Source organism: Neofelis nebulosa, chromosome 10 (genome assembly GCF_028018385.1).
Source record: "Neofelis nebulosa isolate mNeoNeb1 chromosome 10, mNeoNeb1.pri, whole genome shotgun sequence".
Lineage (NCBI taxonomy): Eukaryota > Metazoa > Chordata > Mammalia > Carnivora > Felidae > Neofelis > Neofelis nebulosa.
This window is the reverse complement of record NC_080791.1, coordinates 100,943,887-100,963,365: the sequence shown is the minus strand read 5'-3', so window position 1 is coordinate 100,963,365 and position 19,479 is coordinate 100,943,887. Positions and strand designations below refer to the sequence as shown.

Genomic DNA, 19,479 nt, shown 5'->3' with positions numbered 1-19,479 from the left:
GAGGTTACATATTTTTCCCGAGATTTTTCCATGAATTTTGGAGCCAAGTCCTATATCTTATTTTATATAGCTCCAGAACTTAACTTCTTAATTAGTGGGATCTCCTACCGCTTGAATATCCTGAGTATCTCCTACGTTTATAACACTACAGGAAGTTGCAAGGAGGAAACGGGAGCAACTAGAATGTTTTTTAACATTGAGCTTCATATGCATTATTTTACTTGACTTTCTCAGTAATTCTGTAAGTTAGGCACTGCAATGTTCATTTTATGGAAGAAGGAAGAAAATGTTCAAGGAAGTGAAGACTCTTGCATTTAAGTATCAGGGCTATGTTAAGAACTAGGGTCCATCTCCAAAGTTTGTTATTCCTAATATTGTGAAGGCAGGGATAGTCTCAGATAACAGTTTCTGATCTGGTCTACTTACATTTTTCTCTAGGGCTTTGATCTTACGTTCAGTCATTGTGGAAGGTGGCTAACAGTTATTAAACGTCTAATACTTTCCAGACACTGCTCTAAGAAATTTCCCACTTATTAACTTTATTATTTCAAAATGTCAGCCTATAAGGAGGTATTATTGTTTCTTCAATTTTACAGAGAAGGAAACTGAGGCACAGAAATGGTAGTGAACTTGCTAATACTATATTTTCTGTAGTTTCAATGTATCCAATGGAGCAGGGAAGGCATGAGGGAGGCAGACAGATGTCTTCCCCAAACTACTGATGAATCAGGAGTCATACAGTCAAAGTCAGGGGAGCAAAGATTATCTATCTTCAAAGATTATCTAATCCAACTTCTTTATTGTATGCATGGGAGTCTGATTTGTAGGGAATAAGCAATTAACAGAATGGGGAAAGATCTATTGGTACAGTGCACTTACCAGATAATTACCTGGAATGTGGTATAACTGCTTCTATTTGACAGAATGTGAAGAAATCATTTTCTAGAATCATGCCACTTGTGTGGGCAGATTCTCTAAGAAGGTAAGGAAGAAAATGATGGAGGAAAGCAACTCCATTATTTTAAAGTATTGAGGACGTATTTTGAAATAAAAGGAGCCCACTTTTTTGTATATTTCCAACTTAGGCAACCATAATTGATCACCTGAAAAAAGGCAATTCAAATAACTTTTCTGAAACACTGCTTATTTTGAAGGGGTTGATAAGTAGAAAAAATATGGAGTTATTCAAAAGAAATTTATATTGATCTTCCTATCATTTCTTTTTTTAAATTTTTTAAAATGTTTATTCATTATTGAGAGATAGAGAGAAACTGAGCGTGAGCGTGGGAGGGGCAGAGAGAGAGAGGGAGACACAGAATCCAAAGCAGGCTCCAGGCTCCAAGCCGTCGGCACAGAGCCCGACGCGGGGCTTGAACTCACAAACCGTGAGATCATGATCTGAGCCGAAGTCAGTCATTTAACCAACTGAGCCACCCAGGCGCCCTTCATATCATTTCTTCATCCCATGCTGAGTCACAGTCTTGTGACAACAGTATTTAAAATTGTGTAATGCTTTGGCATTTTCTGAATCCTTATTTCTTTGTCTGACATTGCAAGATCTTTGGTATTATTGACACAGAATTGAAACATTCCTTTTATTTAGCAAATTTGTGGGTGTTATCGTTCAACTAAAAAAAAACCTGATAAAAATCAAAACATTTTTGTTTCTCAATAAATTCTCACTTAAGGATAAATAATTTTCAGTGTGACCCCTGGCCTCAATTTCCTATAAAAATCTAAGTGGGCTTCCAGAATCTAGTGGGCATAATCCTTCAATATTTTAAACTACATTTAAAGGATAAATGGACAGGATAAAAGGATAAATTTACAAAGACACTTTCAAACTCACTTACATCATAAACATTAGATGTATAAAATACACTTATTTATAAAATATATCTTTTTCTAAAAATGAATAGAAGTTCATGGTAAAAGTTTTGGGTAATAAAAAAAGTATAAATTGGAAAACTAAAATCTGTGTAGTGTAATTATCATGAAATAGCCATTGTTAATAATTTACTCAAATATTTAAATTAATTTATCTTGGATATAACATAACGATATAAACTAAAGAATGTTTGCACTTTGGATATATATTTCTTATAAGGAAGCACCATTGACTCCTAAGTATTAATTCTAAAATTAATATTTTTCAATTACATGGCTCTTAATTATTGTTAAGTTTAATTTCTTTTGTAGTAGAATACATCCAATTTAACAGAAAAGCAGAAGATATCAGTGATGTATAAACATGTTTTAATTCATTTAAAAATCACTGACCCAGAGACGTCTGGGTGGCTCAGTTGGTTAAGCATCCAACCCGATTTTGGCTCATGTCCTGATCTCATGGTTCATGAGATTGAGCCCTACATCAGGCTCTGCATTGACAGCATGGAGCTTGCTTGGGATTCTCTCTCCCTCTCTCTCTGCCCCTCCCCTGCTCGGGTGCTCCCTATCTCTCTCTCTCTCTCTCAAAATAAATAAATAAACATTTAAAAGAATAAAATAAAAATTATTGAACCAACAAGAAAATTTTAAAAGTAAGGTTGGTTTTCTTATAATCCTGCAAGAGAAAGAAATAGGAAAAGCAGAACATAGCTACATTATGCTACAAAGAACTCTTAAGTAATACAAAAATTTCATGGAGTAATTTCTATACTTATTTTCTCTTATAAACCCCTCAAAACTACAGGGCAAATTAGAAAAATAACTTCCTCTTTAGTTCTATCATGAATTACTTGATTAGTGGATTAATGGTCATTTCTAGTCTTGTTATTCCTTTAAGCCTCTAGCAAACTGTGTACTTGCCAGTTGTTTCTTTTTTTTTTTTTTTAATGTTTATTCATTTTTGAGAGACAGAGCACAAGGGGAGGGGCAGAGAAAGAGGGAGACCCAGAATCCGAAGCAGACTCCAAGCTCTCAGCTGTCAGCACAGAGCCAGAGGCGGGGCTCAAACTCACAAGCCGTGAGATCATGACCCAACCTAAGCTGAAGTAGAACACTTGACCGACTGAGCCACCCAAGCGACTCCAGTTTTTTTTAGTTAGTATCTATTTAACATTGATTATATGCATTGTATAAATCACTCACATGCCCTCCCACCGTTTTTGTGACCTCATTAGAAACCATCTGTTCAAGTAAATTCTCCAGTTTACCTCCTAAAATTACGCATTATATTTACTTAACATTGATGGAATTAACACTTAACACTATTTACATTAATACATATACTTTGACTTAGTACTGGAATAAATACTTAACACTATTAGATATCCCCCTTTTATTCTTAGGGAGCATAATTTCCTGTCTTCTCACAAAAGGATGTAAACTACACAAAAACTCGGACTTTGTTTAATTCACCATGCTATCCAAAGTTTTTGGACGAGTATTGGCACTAGATATTTAAAAGGATTTTGTTAAATGAATGAGTGATTTCAGTGGATCTCCAAATGGCTAAGGTCTTAAAATATGCATCAGGCCATTTTAATTGAATATTAGATTTCCATTGTCTCATCAATTATTTGCTTCATTACTTTTGTCCTCTCAGATACCTTTCTGGAGCATCGGATCATGGAAAATAGGAATAATGTTACTGAATTTATTCTCCTGGGACTTTCTAAGAGTAAAAGAGTCCAGATCCTCTGCTTTTTATTTTTCTTACTCTGTTACCTCACTATCTGGTTGGGGAATCTGATTATTATGGCTTCTATCACCTACAGTCAGCTAATTAACCAGCCCATGTACTTCTTCCTTAATTACCTTGCCCTCTCAGACCTCCTCTACACCTCCACTGTGACACCCAAACTAATGACTGACTTACTGACAGGGAAGAAGGTCATTTCCTATCAAAACTGCATGGCACAGCTGTTTACCACACACTTCTTTGGGGGGGTCGAGGTCTGCATCATCACAGGAATGGCCTACGACCGCTATGTGGCCATCTGCAAACCACTCCATTATGCCATCCTCATGAGTAGACAACGATGTAACTCAATTCTCGGAGCATCATGTGCAGGTGGGTTTCTGCATTCCATTGGCCTGTTTCTTCTTGCAATCTTTCTGCCATTCTGTGGCCCCAATGAAATAGATCACTATTTCTGCGATGTATATCCTTTGTTGAAACTGGCCTGCACTGATACACACAAAATTGGTTTCTTAGTCATTGCCAATTCCGGCCTGATGGGACTGGGGATCTTCGTGGTTTTGATGGCCTCCTACTTCATGATATTATGCAATGTGAGAGCATATTCTGCAGAGAACCGCCACAAGGCACTTTCCACCTGCAGCTCCCACATCACGGTTGTGATCCTGTTTTTTGCACCCGTCATCTTTGTTTACATTCGACCTGCCACAACTTTACCGGAAGATAAAGTGTTCACACTCTTCTACACAATTATTGTCCCCATGCTCAATCCTCTTATCTACACACTTAGAAACACAGAGATGAAAAATGCCATAAGGAAAGTTTGGTGCGGTGCAAGGTTTTGGAAAGGGAAGTCAATGATTTGAAGGCTCGTCATCTTTAAATGTAAATGGGTATCATCTCATCACACACCCCCTTTCTCTGTTTCTTTGCCAATGGCAAAATCAGTCACAACATGCAAAAGGCAAGCCTTAAACAGCAAAACGCCATCAGTGGATTACTCTTTCATATTCCTTTCCGGGTGTGCTTCCCTTGTTTTCTTGCTTTGCTAAATTTTAAGTTCCATGAAAGTAAGGGCATATCGTATTTATTTTACTGCTAATTTCCTAGTAGCCAGCAAAGTCTGTATCACATATAGGAGCTCAATAAATATTTATTGAATGAATTTACAAATATCTTGTCACATAGCTCTGCTTCTCATCCCTTATAGGAACCACCTTCATGGCTTAATGACCTACTTAGACATTCGATACTTCTGATATGTACCTTCTCTGCTTATTTAGACTACTTCTAAATATTCTGGCTTCATCCAGACAAGACAGGATTCTACCCTGGATCCAATCATCCAGACAAGATACTCCAAAATGTGTATGGGTAGCAAAGATTAGTATGGCTGAATTCAGGCTATTTTAACTGGTTTGACATAAAATATATATAATCAAGGAGTAACCACAACTACTTGTACTGTAGGAAGGAAGAAAATATAAATCTCTCAAAACTAAGGACCTTTTCAAAGTAAAAGATTTTCACTTACTATCTAAATTCAAGTTTAAAATAATCCTAAAATAATATTTCATATAAAATATAGAGCAGGTTTACCGATGGGATAGGTAGGGGATGCTGATAGGAAAAAGAGAGAGAAAGATGATGGATAAATGATAAATGATAGAGTGAGTCAGCAAGTACAAGGGAATGGAATGTTGAAGCAGTTCTCTGATGAAAGTTAATGGAAAGAAGTGTATCTTTGGAGAAGTTGGATTCACTCACCCAACTATGTGGTTTTTTGTTTTGTTTTGTTTTGTTTTGTTTTTTTTAAACAAGGCATTCCTCAGTTGTATCTAGTCTGAAAATCTTATCTGACTCTGTCGTCTTCTATTTTCTTTTCTTTTCTTTTCTTTTCTTTTCTTTTCTTTTCTTTTCTTTTCCTCTTCTTTTCCTTGTCTTTTCCTTTCCTTTCCTTTCCTTTTCCTTTTTTTTTTTTTCTTTTTAAGTAGGCTTCAAACCCAGTGTGGAACCCAACACAGGGCTTAAACTCACGACCCTGAGATCAAGACCTGAGCTGAGGCCAAGAGTCCCATGCTTAACTGATTGAGCCGCCCAGGCACCCCTTCTACCTTTTCTTTTATACATGACACCATCAAGAGTGAACTCTTGGGCACCTGGGTGGTTGCATCGGTTAAGCATCTGACTTTGGTGCAGGTCACGATCTCAGCTCGGATCACCATCTCATGGTCATGAGTTCCAGCCTTGCATGAGGCTTGCTGCTGTCAACGCAGAACCTGCTACGGATCCTGGATCCTCCGTCCCCCTCTCTGACCCTCCCCCCACTCACACTCTCTCCAAAAATAAATAAACATCAAAAAAAAAGACAAAAAAAAGTGAAATCTTGATCTGGCTAGTGTGAAAATTTCCCTCTTGCTGGCAAGCCTGATAAACTTTGACTGTTGACATCAATTTATACGAGAATTTATTTTTATTTTTCTTTTCTTAAAAATTTTATAATATGTATTTCTTTTTGAGACAGAGAGAGAGAGAGAGAGAGAGAGAGGAGACACAGAATCTGAAATAGGCTCAGAGAGAGAGAAAGAAAGAGAAGGAGACACAGAATCTGAAACAGGTTCCAGGCTCTGAGCTGTCAGCATAGAGCTTGACACAGGGCTCGAGCTCATGAACTGTGAGATCATGACCAGAGCCAAAGTCGGACTCTTAACTGACTGAGCCACCCAGGCACCCCAAAAGTCTTTTCTTTACCCAACTATGTAATTGCCTCTTTAGGTTCCAGTTTGATGCTTAGAAAACTTGTAACCTCTAAATTTCAGTTTACTCATCTGTAAAATAAGCCAATAATTAGATAATTAATTCAAAATTAAAGTTTTAGAGCTTTTTTTTAAAAAAAATTTTTTATTTATTTACTGAGAGAGAGAGACAGACAGAGAGAACTGAGGAGGGCAGAGAGAGAGAGAGAATCCCCATCAGGCTCCACACTGCCAGCGTGGAGCCTGATGTGGGGCTCGAACTCATGAACTGTGAGTTACAGACCTGAGCCAAAATCTAGTCTGACACTTCACTGACCAAGCTACCAAGGAGCCTCAGTTTTAGAGCTTTTTAAGAAAAAGATCCTCAAAAATAACTTGTGTTGGCTGAAATCATGCTTTATTATAATGTTACTTACACATGTATGGACATAAGTCACAAAAATCATTATGCTTATAGTCCTAAAATAAAAATTTCAAAGTATAAAATCAAATATTTATGTTAAAATGTTTTAATTTGAATGTTCCACAGAAATTAATTTACAGATGCTAGGGGATAATAACAACAATAAAAATTATTTTGAGCAGTTTCTTTTCTAAGAACAATACTCATATCCTTCCATTTTTATAATTACCTTATGAGGCAGTTACTATTATCTCCATTTTACAGAAGAAGAAAAAGAGGAGGAAAGACTAGCTGTCTTTCCAGGGTCTCTCATGTAGGAAGATATTATTCATTCACATGCTTAATTATGTTGCTAACGTCGTATTTTCTTTTTTATTTTGAGTGTTATAAGACACCACTTGAATCATAATTGTCATCTCTGTTATTATTTTACTTTGTAATACTAGTTACATATAATCAAAAGTAATTTTCATTAGACAATAAATTTAAGAGTTTAAACCAAAATCAAGTGTTAAAAATAAAGCATTTGTTAATAGCTGTCTTACTACTCCAAGAGTTACCTTTAATGAACTTGTATAAACTGACATGTGTCATGATGTAGGCTGCATAAGAATTTCACTAAAGATCCAGTTAGTTTATCAATTGCTCTAGTAACAATTGTCTTAAATTTTTTTTTTAATTTTAATTTTTTTATTTTTTAAGTTTATTTATTTTTGGGACAGAGAGAGACAGAGCATGAATGGGGGAGGGTCAGAGAGAGAAGGAGACACAGAATCTGAAACAGGCTCCAGGCTCCGAGCTGTCAGCACAGAGCCCCACGCGGGGCTGGAACTCACGGACCGCGAGATCATGACCTGTGCCCAAGTCGGCCGCTCAACCGACTGAGCCACCCAGGCGCCCCAAAATTTTAATACCTTTACAAACATGCCCTTTCTGAAGACAGCTCTCCAGTCATTTTTTTTTCAGAGAATTAGAGTTTAGTTTTTATTTTAAATTTACTTATTTAAATTCAAGTTGGTTAACAACCAATCATATCTTTCCATTTGAACTCCCTAAAATTTTTCATTGTACACTGTGCTATGACTTTTTTTTTTGCTGCTCTATTTATGTATTTGTTTATATATTCAGTCTCTGTTCATTTCCCCCCTAAGCTGTGCAATATAATGTTTGTTCCACTTTCATGATGTCCAATGTGTCTAACTTCATTAAATAATTAAGACAAAAACAGTTATTTACTTCAATTATTTGAAGAACTTTTCAATTCTGCAGACATCAATGGATATCCAGAGCTATAGATGCTCTATAGAAATTGGAAATTTATAGTTTTTGTTCTGATGGCAATGGAAAAAATAAATTTAAGCATATTCTTAAATTAAATAAATTAAGCATGTTGAAACAAGCAGTTTCAATGCCAGAATTTATATTGGTTTTTACAGTCACATTGGCCCCAAGTAATATTAAGTGGAGATTCTACAATGTAACTGCCACTAGCCTTTCTGTCTAAGGCATCCATACATCTCAGACATTTAAAAGTAGCCAAACATCCTACTCTCCTGGTGCAATCTCATTTTATGTCTGCTGTGTCAGCACAAGTATCAGTAGACCCCCATTTTACACTCAAATGAGGCTCAGTTTGGAGAATGAGTTATGTAGCTACCTTATTTATTACCAATACCACTTTTTTATTACAATATAAAGAGGATTTTTATAGCAAGTATTTCTGTAATTATTAAAATGCTGTGATTTTTAAATGATCTAATTAAGTCATTTTAGAAAAACTCTTCGGGTTTTTATACAACCATTATTCCTTACATAAATAATGTTTTTATTCCTTAGACCCTATTTAAATAGTATTTGCTTTTTAAATTGTTGCAATGAATATGGAAACTAAAGAGCTAAGTGGAAAACATGATTCTAAGTTTCTGATGTTCCTTTTTGATGAGAACACAGGGAGGACCGTTTATGTCTGGGCTGATTAATAGGATTGCAGTTTATGTACATCTGAAGATTTCATTCATGAATCCAAAGTATAGGGAGATTAGAAAAGGGGACTTTCAGTTAGCAACTTATGGACAGAATCCAAAGGAAAAATATATCAAAGAAAAGTGTAACGGAACTTCAGCAAGGAAATGAGGACTCAGATTACAAGGGAAAAATAAAAATAAGAAACAATAAAGAAAAAAGAAAGTATTTCAAGGTAAATTATTATATTAATGCAGTCACCCCAATGTCTATGCTTATATTTCCTAGAGCAAAATTCATGATTTAATGAACTTAAGTAGAGAGAATATCACTGACACCAATGTCTATGCTTATTTTTCTTAGAGCAGAGTTCACGGTTTTTCAAGACAATGAATGTCACGTAAGTAAGATATGTAATGAGGAGGGAAAATGCCTTTCAGATGATTTGCCTTCCAATAAAACATAGTTTCTGGCACCACACTTTTCTCAAGGCAGTCTTCATCTCCACGTTTCTGAATGTGTAAATGAGAGGGTTAAACATGGGGGCAATGATGGTGTAGAAGAGAGCAAACACTTTGTCTTCCGGGAAAGTTGTGGTTGGTCTAATGTAAATGAAGAGAACAGGCACAAAGAACAGAACAACAACTGTGATGTGGGAACTACAGGTGGAAAGTGCTTTGGTGCGGCTCTCTGCAGGGTAAGCCCTGATGGTGTATAAAATCAACAAGTAAGACAGCACCAAGACCACAAAGGTCACCAAGCCCATCATGCCTGAGTTGGCAACCACTAGGATCCCAACTCGGTAGGTGTCTGTGCAGGCCAGTTTCAGCAAAGGATACACATCACAGAAGTAGTGATCTATTTCATTGGGGCCACAGAAAGGTAAATTGATGGTAAGGAGACACTGGAAAAAAGAATGCAGAAATGCCCCGGTACAGCTAGCAGTGACTATGGTATAACACCTCTGCCTGTTCATGATGATGGTATAGTGCAGGGGCTTGCAGATGGCCACGTAGCGGTCATAGGCCATCGCTGTGAGGATAAAGATCTCAATCCCCCCAAAGAAATGCATGGTAAAAAGCTGTGCCATACAGCTAGTATAAGAAATCATGTTACTTTCTGCCAGCAAGTCGGTGACTAGCTTGGGTGTCACTGTTGAGGTATAACACAGATCTGAGAGCGCAAGGTTATTAAGGAAGAAATACATGGGTTGGTCAATTAGCGGGCTGCATGTGATAGAAATCATTATGAGCAAGTTTCCCATCCAAATAGCTACGTAACAAAATAAGAATAGTAGAAAGCACAAGTTTTTAATTTTCTTGTTCTGGGAAAGTCCCAACAGAACAAATTCAGTGACGTTGTTCATATTTTCCATGGTCTAATGCAGTTAAGTCTCAACAGGTTTTCCTGAAAAAAAGAAAAATGACAAGTCCTCATGGGAAATATTGACTGAGCATGGTGTGGATTCGAATGAGTGTTGTAAAAATAAATTCATTTATCTCATCAGCTTCCTATAGTACATTTTAAAGTACTTCTAAGCTTTTATGAATAGGCTTAACATATAATTTAACAGATCAGGTTACTTTGTAGAGTGAAAAGGAATAATATTAATGGTCATACTCGCTCATGTCATAAACAAAGATGCGCAGACATCTTATGTAGAAGATGCAAAAGGTGAGCTTAGAGGGGATGCATTTTTTTTCCTGGAGTAACTCATCTGCTTGATGGTTTGAAATAGCCAGGCTGGGGCGCCTGGGTGGCTCAGTCGGTTAAGCGGCCGACTTCGGCTCAGGTCACGATCTCGCAGTCCGTGAGTTCGAGCCCCGCGTCGGGCTCTGTGCTGACGGCTCGGAGCCTGGAGCCTGTTTCAGATTCTGTGTCTCCCTCTCTCTGACCCTCCCCCGTTCATGCTCTGTCTCTCTCTGTCTCAAAAATAAATAAACGTTAAAAAAAAAATGTTAGAAATAGCCAGGCTGGAATCCAAGCAAGTGAGGTGAATTACACAATTGTAAGATAGAATCCTGTCTTTATTTAAAATTCCGGGTTTTCTTTTTTTTTTTTTGGAAGGGGATGGGGGGTTGAATCACTAAATTCTATACCTGAAATTAATATTACGTGTATGTTAGCCAGCTGGAATTCCTTAAAACAAACTTGGAAAAATAAATAAATAGAATTCTGGTGTTTTTTTTTTATGGTGGAATTTGCATTTTTTAAATACTGCATAAAAATCTTACTATCTTCATTATTGAGCTGTTTGCACACAAGATGAGTAACTCATTTGTCTCACTCTAAGTCCTGACTCTGGGTTGGAACCATTTAATATTTATCAACAGTATAGCCAGCAATAAAGAAAATATGATACCAGCTGAGGAGCAAGTGGCTGTGACATGTCTTTTGACGGAAATAGATGAAAAAAAAAAAGAATTAAATACTTAATATTGAGAGACACACGCTATGCTAGAGCAATTCAAACAGGCATGAATGGCACTTGCTAGACACATACTGGACTTCAATCATTGTTTTTTTTTAATAAATGAAAGATTGCATGAATAAATCATGATTTCACCATTTTTCTTATATTTTTAAGGTGACTGAATTATTTCTTGTAGGAATAATGACGATTCCATAAAAAGTGCATCCCAAGGACCATTTTTCAGGCTATTACATATATTCTCAGTATTCCTGTAATCAGAAAATATATATAGAAGATATTTTTAAAATAGCTTTAATTTAAATAGTGAATATGTGGGGCGCCTGGGTGGCTCAGTCGGTTAAGCGTCTGACTTCGCTCAGGTCATGATCTCACGGTGCGTGAGTTCGAGCCCCACGTCGGGCTCTGTGCTGACAGCTCGGAGCCTGGAGCCTGTTTCAGATTCTGTGTCTCCCTCTCGCTCTGACCCTCCCCCGTTCATGCTCTGTCTCTCTCTGTCTCAAAAATAAAAACGTTAAAAAACTTTTTTTAAACAAAAAAATAAATAGTGAATATGCTTATTTTCTTTTTTTTAATTCTTTTAAATGTTTATTTACAGAGCATGAGTGGGGGAGGGGAAGAGAGAGAGGGAGACACAGAATCCCAAGCAGGCTCAATGCTCTGAGCTGTCAACACAGAGCCCGATGTGGGGCTGGAACCCATGATCTGTGAGATTACAACCAGAGCTGAAGTTGGACGCTTAACTGACGGAGCCACCCAGATGCCCCTTTTTTGTTTTCTTGTTTTCTTTTGTTTATTTTCAATGAATTTGTCAACGTGCCTCTGTAGTTAAAGCTTACCATTAGTTCTTTCCAAGAATCTAAGCCCATTTTTAATACTTTTCTTCATACAGCCTTGAAGAAAAACATGATTTTCATAAGAAAAAAAATATGAGTAGAAAAATTTCATTAATTAACAAGCAAGATAGTTTGAAACACTGTCTTTCTGTCTCTGTTGCTCTTTCACATTAACTAAATCTCAAACTGGCAAACTGGGCAAAAAATTCAATGACTCCCTGGTTCCCTTGTTTGCCCCAGTCGAACGTTTCTTTGTGACAATTCTCCAACGCATCATCAGATACCCAAAGAATTCATAAGCGTGCTGTTTAAATTAGAACTTACATTTCCGGGAGTCTGGGGGGCTCAGTCAGTTAAACGTCCGACTTGGGCTCAGGTCACGATATCGCGGGTTCATGAGTTCGAGCCTCGCGTCGGGCTCTGTGCTGACAGCTCGGAGCCTGGAGCCTGCTTCGGATCCTGGGTCTCCCTCTCTCTCTATCCCTCCCCCTCTCACACTCTGTCTCTCTCCTTCAAAAATAAATAAACATTAAAAAATTAAAAAAAAAGAACTTACATTCCCAACACCTTCATATTATTTACAATGTCTCCCTTGTTAATATTAAAGTCGCTGAATTTTAGATTTACAACATCCCGATTTCAGGCTTATGTGGCTTAGAGAGAGAACCTCGTATCAGGAGCCGGAAGGACTCATTTGGCATAAACACATAGCACAAGCTATGACCATAGCTGGGTTTCTTCACTTCCTCCGGTTCCTCCTTTCTCTCATCTGTTAATTGAAATAAAACTTTCATAAAATAATCACATAAAATAAAAAAGTCAAAGAAAAGACACTTCCCTTCTCTATACTACATGGAGCTTTTCAAAGTTTCAAATCAATTGCACATAGTAAGGGTTTCAAGATGGTGTGTACAAAAAGAGAGATGAATACTTTATTTCTTTCTTTGACAAATATTTTTTGAGTTCCTACCATGTAGTGTAATGGACTTTAGGATTAGATGTGAAAGGTCCTGGCCCTCATGGTGGTGACGTGTAGAAAAGCAAAATAAATTTCAGGAAGAACATGGAACTCGGCCATTTAAACTTAGCTTTAAATATAGAAACATTACATAAATATTCTCCACTTTTACAAATATGCACACAATAAATATATGAAATACAAATAAAAAAAATGAAAGCTGGCCCTTCCTAATTGATTCAGTCACCTCATCTTCTTCAATTCTGCAAAAAAATCTATAAAAATCCTGGAAGGTACAACCTACCTGCTTGTGTAGGAAGCATTAGCCTCAACAGACTTATCTCAAATAGGAGCAAGGATATTTTAATCCCAATTTTACATACAGTCAAAGAGCTAGTGTAGGGGCTGAGATACATTTTTTTGTATTTAAACTTGCTTTGCTTTACTAATTTGTAGCCCATAAAATCCAACCCTTACCTAGACTCTTTTTCTCTTATCTTAAAATGTAAGAACTATACCAATGTTTTTTAAAGAACTCAAGTTTCTGTCACTAATTGATTCCTTGATTTTGAAAAAAAAAGAACGTATCCTTTTTTTAAAGGATGTAGGGGGTAACAGACCGTTTTTCCTGTCCTTTTTTGCAACTAATAGATACTTTAAGGCACTTGTTGGAGGATATATTTCAGGTTCCCCCTGTCCTTAGTCCTCTCTCCTTTCTGATAGCAAAGGGTCCTATAACAGCGCCCAGGCTAGTCACCTTGTGTGACAGAGATATTCCACCTCTATTTTAATAACTCTTTGTCTCTTTTTAGTTTATTCAATATACCATGCTAAATTAATCTCTAAAATTATGGTTTTCTATGTCATACCCACGCTTAAAAACCACTCTTTTGCAAATATTTCACCCCTATATTTATTACTGCATTATTTATAATAGCCAAATTATGGAAGTAACTCAAGTGCCCAACAGTAAATGAATGGATAAAGATGTGATTTTACACACACACACACGCAGTGTGCAATGGAATATTACTCAGCCATAAAAAGGAATGTAATCTTGCCATTTGCAACAACATAGAAGGACATAGAGTATATAATGTTAAGTGAAATAAGTCAGTCAGAGAAAGGCAAATACCATATGATTTCACTCATCTGTGGAATTTACGAAACCAAACAAATGAACAAAGAAAAAAGAGACAAAAAAAACAAAAAACAAAAAAAAACAAAAAACAACAGAAACCTCAGAATTTTAAACACAGTGAACAAACTGGTGGTGGCCAGAGGACAGATGGGTGGGGAGATGGGCGAAATGGGCAAAGGGGATTATTTTGATGAGCACTGAAAAATGTATACAACTGCTGGGTCTTTAAACCTGTGGAAATCTTTATCTCATTAAGCCTCCCTGAAATACTTCCATTTATCTCGTTATTAAAATTTAAATTTGAACATCCAGGAAATTAAATTTCATTACATTGATTCAAGGAAGTTCATCAGACAGGCAATGACAGTGCCCTGTATTCTTCTTACCCATGATAATGTAATATTACTCTCAGTGGATTCATTTTGGATTTACACAAAACCAGGCTAGAGATCTGGCCATATGGTCTGGAGTAAGGTAATTAACTCGTCTGGCAGTTTTTCCTTCTTTAACATGGGCATTCCTAACATCAATGTTCCATAATTGTGTAGGTTGAATAATCAGGCACAAAGTATGTAACAGGCATTAATTTTTTTCTCTTTCACATTTTTTTTCCCTCAAATCATTATGTATGGATTAGGTACCCAATATATAATGGGGAAAAATAAACAAAAGTACACTAAAATGTTAATAGATAAAAATGTAAGCTATTACAATTTATATCAAATAGATTGCTATTATTAGTAGAGTCCTTCGCAGACGTAAAAGAGAAATAATGACAATATCTAATATTATTTAGTGCTTACCATACTTTACAGGTAGTTCTAAATCTTCCACTTGTATTAATCGTTGATCCTAAGAGGCCCAGTGACCCTTTCATTATCTCTCTTTTGCCAAAAGGAAACCAAGCCTCTTTAAATTTTGGATAAAATATTGATAGCTTCTGAAGACTAATTTTAAGAATATTTTGATTTTTAAAATAAATGACTTTGGATACTGATAATTTGGCTGTCAAGCTCAAATTATTCTTAGAATTATTCCAGGGGCATATTACCTTTTTGGTTATTTCTTTCTGTAACCAAGTTGCCTCACTCAAGAAATCAAGGTTGAGCTAACTTTTTGACAACAACTCCAAAGTTTTCTCAGGGATATAGTCACAATCATTCACTGAATTCAGTACTAATGTGACAGAAAGTTGCTATAGAAAATATTTACAAAACTTGAAGAGGGAAATGAGCCTATAAAATCAGCATACTTGTAGATAAAAATTTAATTTATGCTGTATATATAAGCTTTGTAAAATTTGAAAGTCATGTTTCTTTTTAATTATAAAGTGGTTGGAATTTTACTTACCAGGCAATTATCTCATTGGACAAATTTCTTTATCTCTGAGAAAAAGGCGGCATTTGGTGCTTTCAACACGATCAAAATAAATGCTTAATTTTGCTCCTGAAGATTAATGAATTTCATCACACCAGCAGCCCGTGTAAGTCCTGGTTCTGGGACTTCCCTATTTCCCTTATAAAGAGAATCATTTTCTCCTGATTTTTGAAACTAAAAGGAAATAAAATCATCATTGGCATTTATGTTGAAAAATGCTCTTGTGTGTTTTCTACTCAAAAGGTGCCTCTTCATTGGTTTCAGCATTGGACATGTATATATAATGCTGTTTAATTTCCAAGTGTTATTTAAACTAGATTACCTGGGAGATTACAGCCCCAGACTTGCCTCTCATTTTTTTATGGGGTAAGACATTTCCCAAAAGAAAAGTTGGCCAATGGACAGCTGAAAATGGCTTAATTCTTTTTCAGTACTTAAAAAAATAGTTATGCCATGGTTAAGAACTTTTTATACCCTGAGGAATTTGAGCACAAACCAAGAATTCACCTCTATCCAATATTGATAGACAATAAATTATGTGCTTTTTTTGAAACACGTTCTGAGGAAACAGTAGGGAATAATGTAACGTCTTTACAGAGGTTGAACTAGAAAATGCAGAAGAAGCCTAAGGCCAGGATTTGAAGTCTGCCTTAGCGCAGAAGAAATTGATGGAACAGTGGGTGGCAAGGTTCTTGTGTCCTACTGAACATCCCAATGGCCCTACTTCTTCCTCTAGCCTCCGCTTTGGCAACCATTTTCCACATATTTAACTCTGAGAGCAGGCGTAAATTTATGGTACTTTCTCCTACAAATACCACAATGAGGATTTGTGCTAAATAAAACTTAGAAAATGTTCCTATAAAATAAAAAAGATGTTTTTGTAATCCAGGAAATCAATTAAAAAATATATACAATGGAAAGCATGGTCAAAATAGCTAGAAAATGGTGCATAACGAAGTGAAGCTTGAGCTACAGGTCATAGTACCATCGACACCTGCACAACATGGGCTTGAACTATGTGAGTTCATTTATATGCAGATTTTTTTTCAATAAATATATTACAATACTATAAGTGTATTTTCTCTTCCTTAGGATTTCCCTAATAACTAGCTGACTTTATTATAATAATACAGTATATGACATATGTAACATGTATAACATACAAAATTATGTGCTAATTGACTGTTCCTGTTATTGGTAAGGCTTCCAGGCAACAGTAGGCTATTAGTAGTTAAGTTTGAGGGGATGTGGGGCCAAAAGTTGTACACATCCCTAATCCCCACATTATTCAAGGGTCAATTGTAGATTATGCAAAGCGTAACTGGGGACTTTCTGGGTGCAAAATATGAGTAAAGAATTGGGGCAGACTGAATGTGTCTGAAAATGATGCATAGGTTGTGGTCAGGATTGGAGAAGAAAAGTATGCTGACTAATTTAGAAAAAAAGTGAGGAATTTGGTTGTATTGGAGCAACCATAGTCTGAATAAGACTGAACACCATACAAGCTAGTTATTCCTATCTGTAGAAAAAAATAGTTATTAAGTGGAAGAACATATAAATTAGTAATTTGAGAGAAAACTCTTATAATGCTTCTGCTATTAACAATTTTGACCTTATGTTTGAAGAGAACATTTTTCTTATTTTCCATGCAAAAAAAAAAAAAAATTAGTGATTTTCCACAAACATCATTGATGTATTGGGATTCACAATGTCTGTGGAGCTTGAAAGGTGTGTGGTGTGAGAAGCACAAAATTATAAGGATTGTGAAATGGCCCGCCTTCTGTTGTTGGTATCAGAAACCTTATATAAAGTATAGAGTAGCTATTACTTCACCTACACAACTTATCAGGATGAGAGGTTTTCTGTCGTAGCTCTGGTCTCCAGAAGACAAAACACAGACCCTGAGGAAAATGAAGGATTCGATCACAAGCACAGCGGGGCGGGCTGTCAAGGGAACAGAAAAGTACAGCCTTTATGGTCTCTTAAGTCAACAACAGAACCCTAAAAAAAGAAAATGAAACTGCAAGCTAAGATAGTGATGTTTGGGGTTGAATCTGAGAATTTTGAGCACCCAAATGCCCTGAAACCTCTGTACAAGCAGAATCTGCTTCTTACTCCTTTCCAGAGTAGCAGAGAGTCCCATGGCCTGGGGATTATATAACAACCTCACCTCAATTATTTCCTGGCGCCATGATATTTATTTCCTTAAGGTCTGATAGGCTCAAGAAACGTTGAGGAGATTTCCTGTGATTTCATCTCTTTTGTCTCATTCAGCACATGTAGCTTCATGGGGAGCTGGGTGCAAAGGAAATATATGATTCTCTCTGTTTATGTTTAGTTCTACATGGAAACTTGGCACCAACTGGAATAGAACGTTGTAGCATTAAATCCCCGAATATGAATGTCCCCAAAATGATAGGGGTTAAGGAAGACCTTCTTAGTTGGCAAAAGCTTAGCCAGTTCATCTTGTTGTCTACTTTGTACAGACCAAGAGATAACCAGAGGCATAGATCTGTTCCAATTCATGGCAGTAGTTAATGGTTTTACTGGTGTTTAGAGATTTAGAAAGCATGAGTAGAAGATGTGGATATATGAATGGACAAAATGTGAGTCATACACATCGGTGTCTACTGCAGAGGAACTTCTCAATGATGGTAGACAAGATTATACGTTTCATGGATATCAGCCATCCTCTTTTCCCAGCTACAAGTTCAAACTCTTTGGTCTAGGTCTAAAGTGGCCATTGTGGCCTAGAAAGCATCCCTATGAATGCTATTGCTAGGGATGAACAATATGAAATTTACCTCATGAAGGTTCATCTGGCTTCTGTGACTACTTTGTAGTTACGACTATGTAAGACAACCCCAAATGTAGTGGTGTAAAATGACCAATTTATTATGCACTTGGACTCTATGGATCAGGAATTTAGACGTAGTGAGGATGGCTTGGCTATGCTCCATGATGTCTTGGGTCTCAGATGACAAAACTCAAAGGCGAGGGGTGCTCACTAGCTAGCAGCTGAAGTCATCTGGGGCCATCTTGACTTACATGTCTGGCAGTTGACACTGGTTCTGAGCCCAGACACCAGACGAGCTGCTGGCCGTAAAATTCCTCATATGGTCTCTCCATATGGACTAATTAGGAAATACTGCTGTGGCCATCTTTAGAAGTTACTGTCTGTCACACCAACATTGAGTGCTCAACATGTACATTCTTCAGGGAGACTACTCAGTTACTCAGTCTTGTCGTAGCAAGTGGATTACACTGAAAACCTTCCAACATGGAAGAAACAGAATTTGTGTTCACATAAATAGACACTTATTCTGGATATGGATTCGTCTTTCTTGCTTACAATGCTTGTACAAGCAGCACAATGCATCGACTTATGGAATGTCTTATTCACCACCACGTTATTTCACTTAGGATTGATTCTGATCAAGTAATTTATTTCAGAGTAAAAGGAGCATGGTAGGGGCACCTGAGTGGCTCGGTTGGTTAAGCATCTGACTTTGGCTCAGGTCACGATCTCACAGTCCACAAGTTCAAGCCCCATGTTGGGCTCTGTGCTGACAGCTCAGACCCTGAAGCCTGCTTCAAATTCTGTGTCTCCCTCTCTCTCTCTCAAAATAATAAAAATAAGCATTACAAAAATTAAAAAAGAAGCATGGTAGGGGACATATACACAGGAATTCACTGATCCTACTACATACCCTGTTATAGACTGAACTGTGGTTTTGAAAATTCATATGTTGAATCCAAGTAACTCAGAATGTGATTATTTAGAGATAAGGCCTTTAAGGAGGCAATTAAGTTACAATGAGGCCTTTAGGGTGGGCCTTAATCCAATATTACAGGTATCCTTATAAGAGAAAATTTGGACACCCAGAAAAAGTACCAGGAATATCTGTGCACAGAGAGAAGACCATGTGAGGCCACACAGAGAAGGCAGTCATCTACAAGCCAAGGACACAG

At 36.8% G+C, this 19,479-nt stretch overlaps 2 protein-coding genes across 2 annotated transcripts; one reads left to right on the top strand and one right to left on the bottom strand.

Annotated features, from left to right (window-relative positions):
- Positions 1-3,570: 3,570 nt before the first annotated feature.
- LOC131486655 (olfactory receptor 4P4-like) lies at positions 3,571-4,509 on the top strand. The gene has a single exon (XM_058686549.1). It carries the CDS (start codon positions 3,571-3,573, stop codon positions 4,507-4,509), a length of 939 nt encoding a protein of 312 aa, XP_058542532.1.
- A 4,636-nt stretch (positions 4,510-9,145) lies between these two features.
- LOC131488806 (olfactory receptor 4P4-like) lies at positions 9,146-10,139 on the bottom strand. The gene has a single exon (XM_058690645.1). The coding sequence runs from the start codon at positions 10,137-10,139 to the stop codon at positions 9,201-9,203; it is 939 nt and encodes a 312-aa protein (XP_058546628.1). The 3' UTR covers positions 9,146-9,200.
- Between the last annotated feature and the right edge of the window lie 9,340 nt (positions 10,140-19,479).

Excerpts from the sequence above, each read along its gene's own strand:
- LOC131486655 (XM_058686549.1), top strand. The coding sequence starts at position 3,571 with ATGGAAAATAGGAATAATGTTACTGAATTTATTCTCCTGGGACTTTCT.
- LOC131488806 (XM_058690645.1), bottom strand. The coding sequence starts at position 10,139 with ATGGAAAATATGAACAACGTCACTGAATTTGTTCTGTTGGGACTTTCC.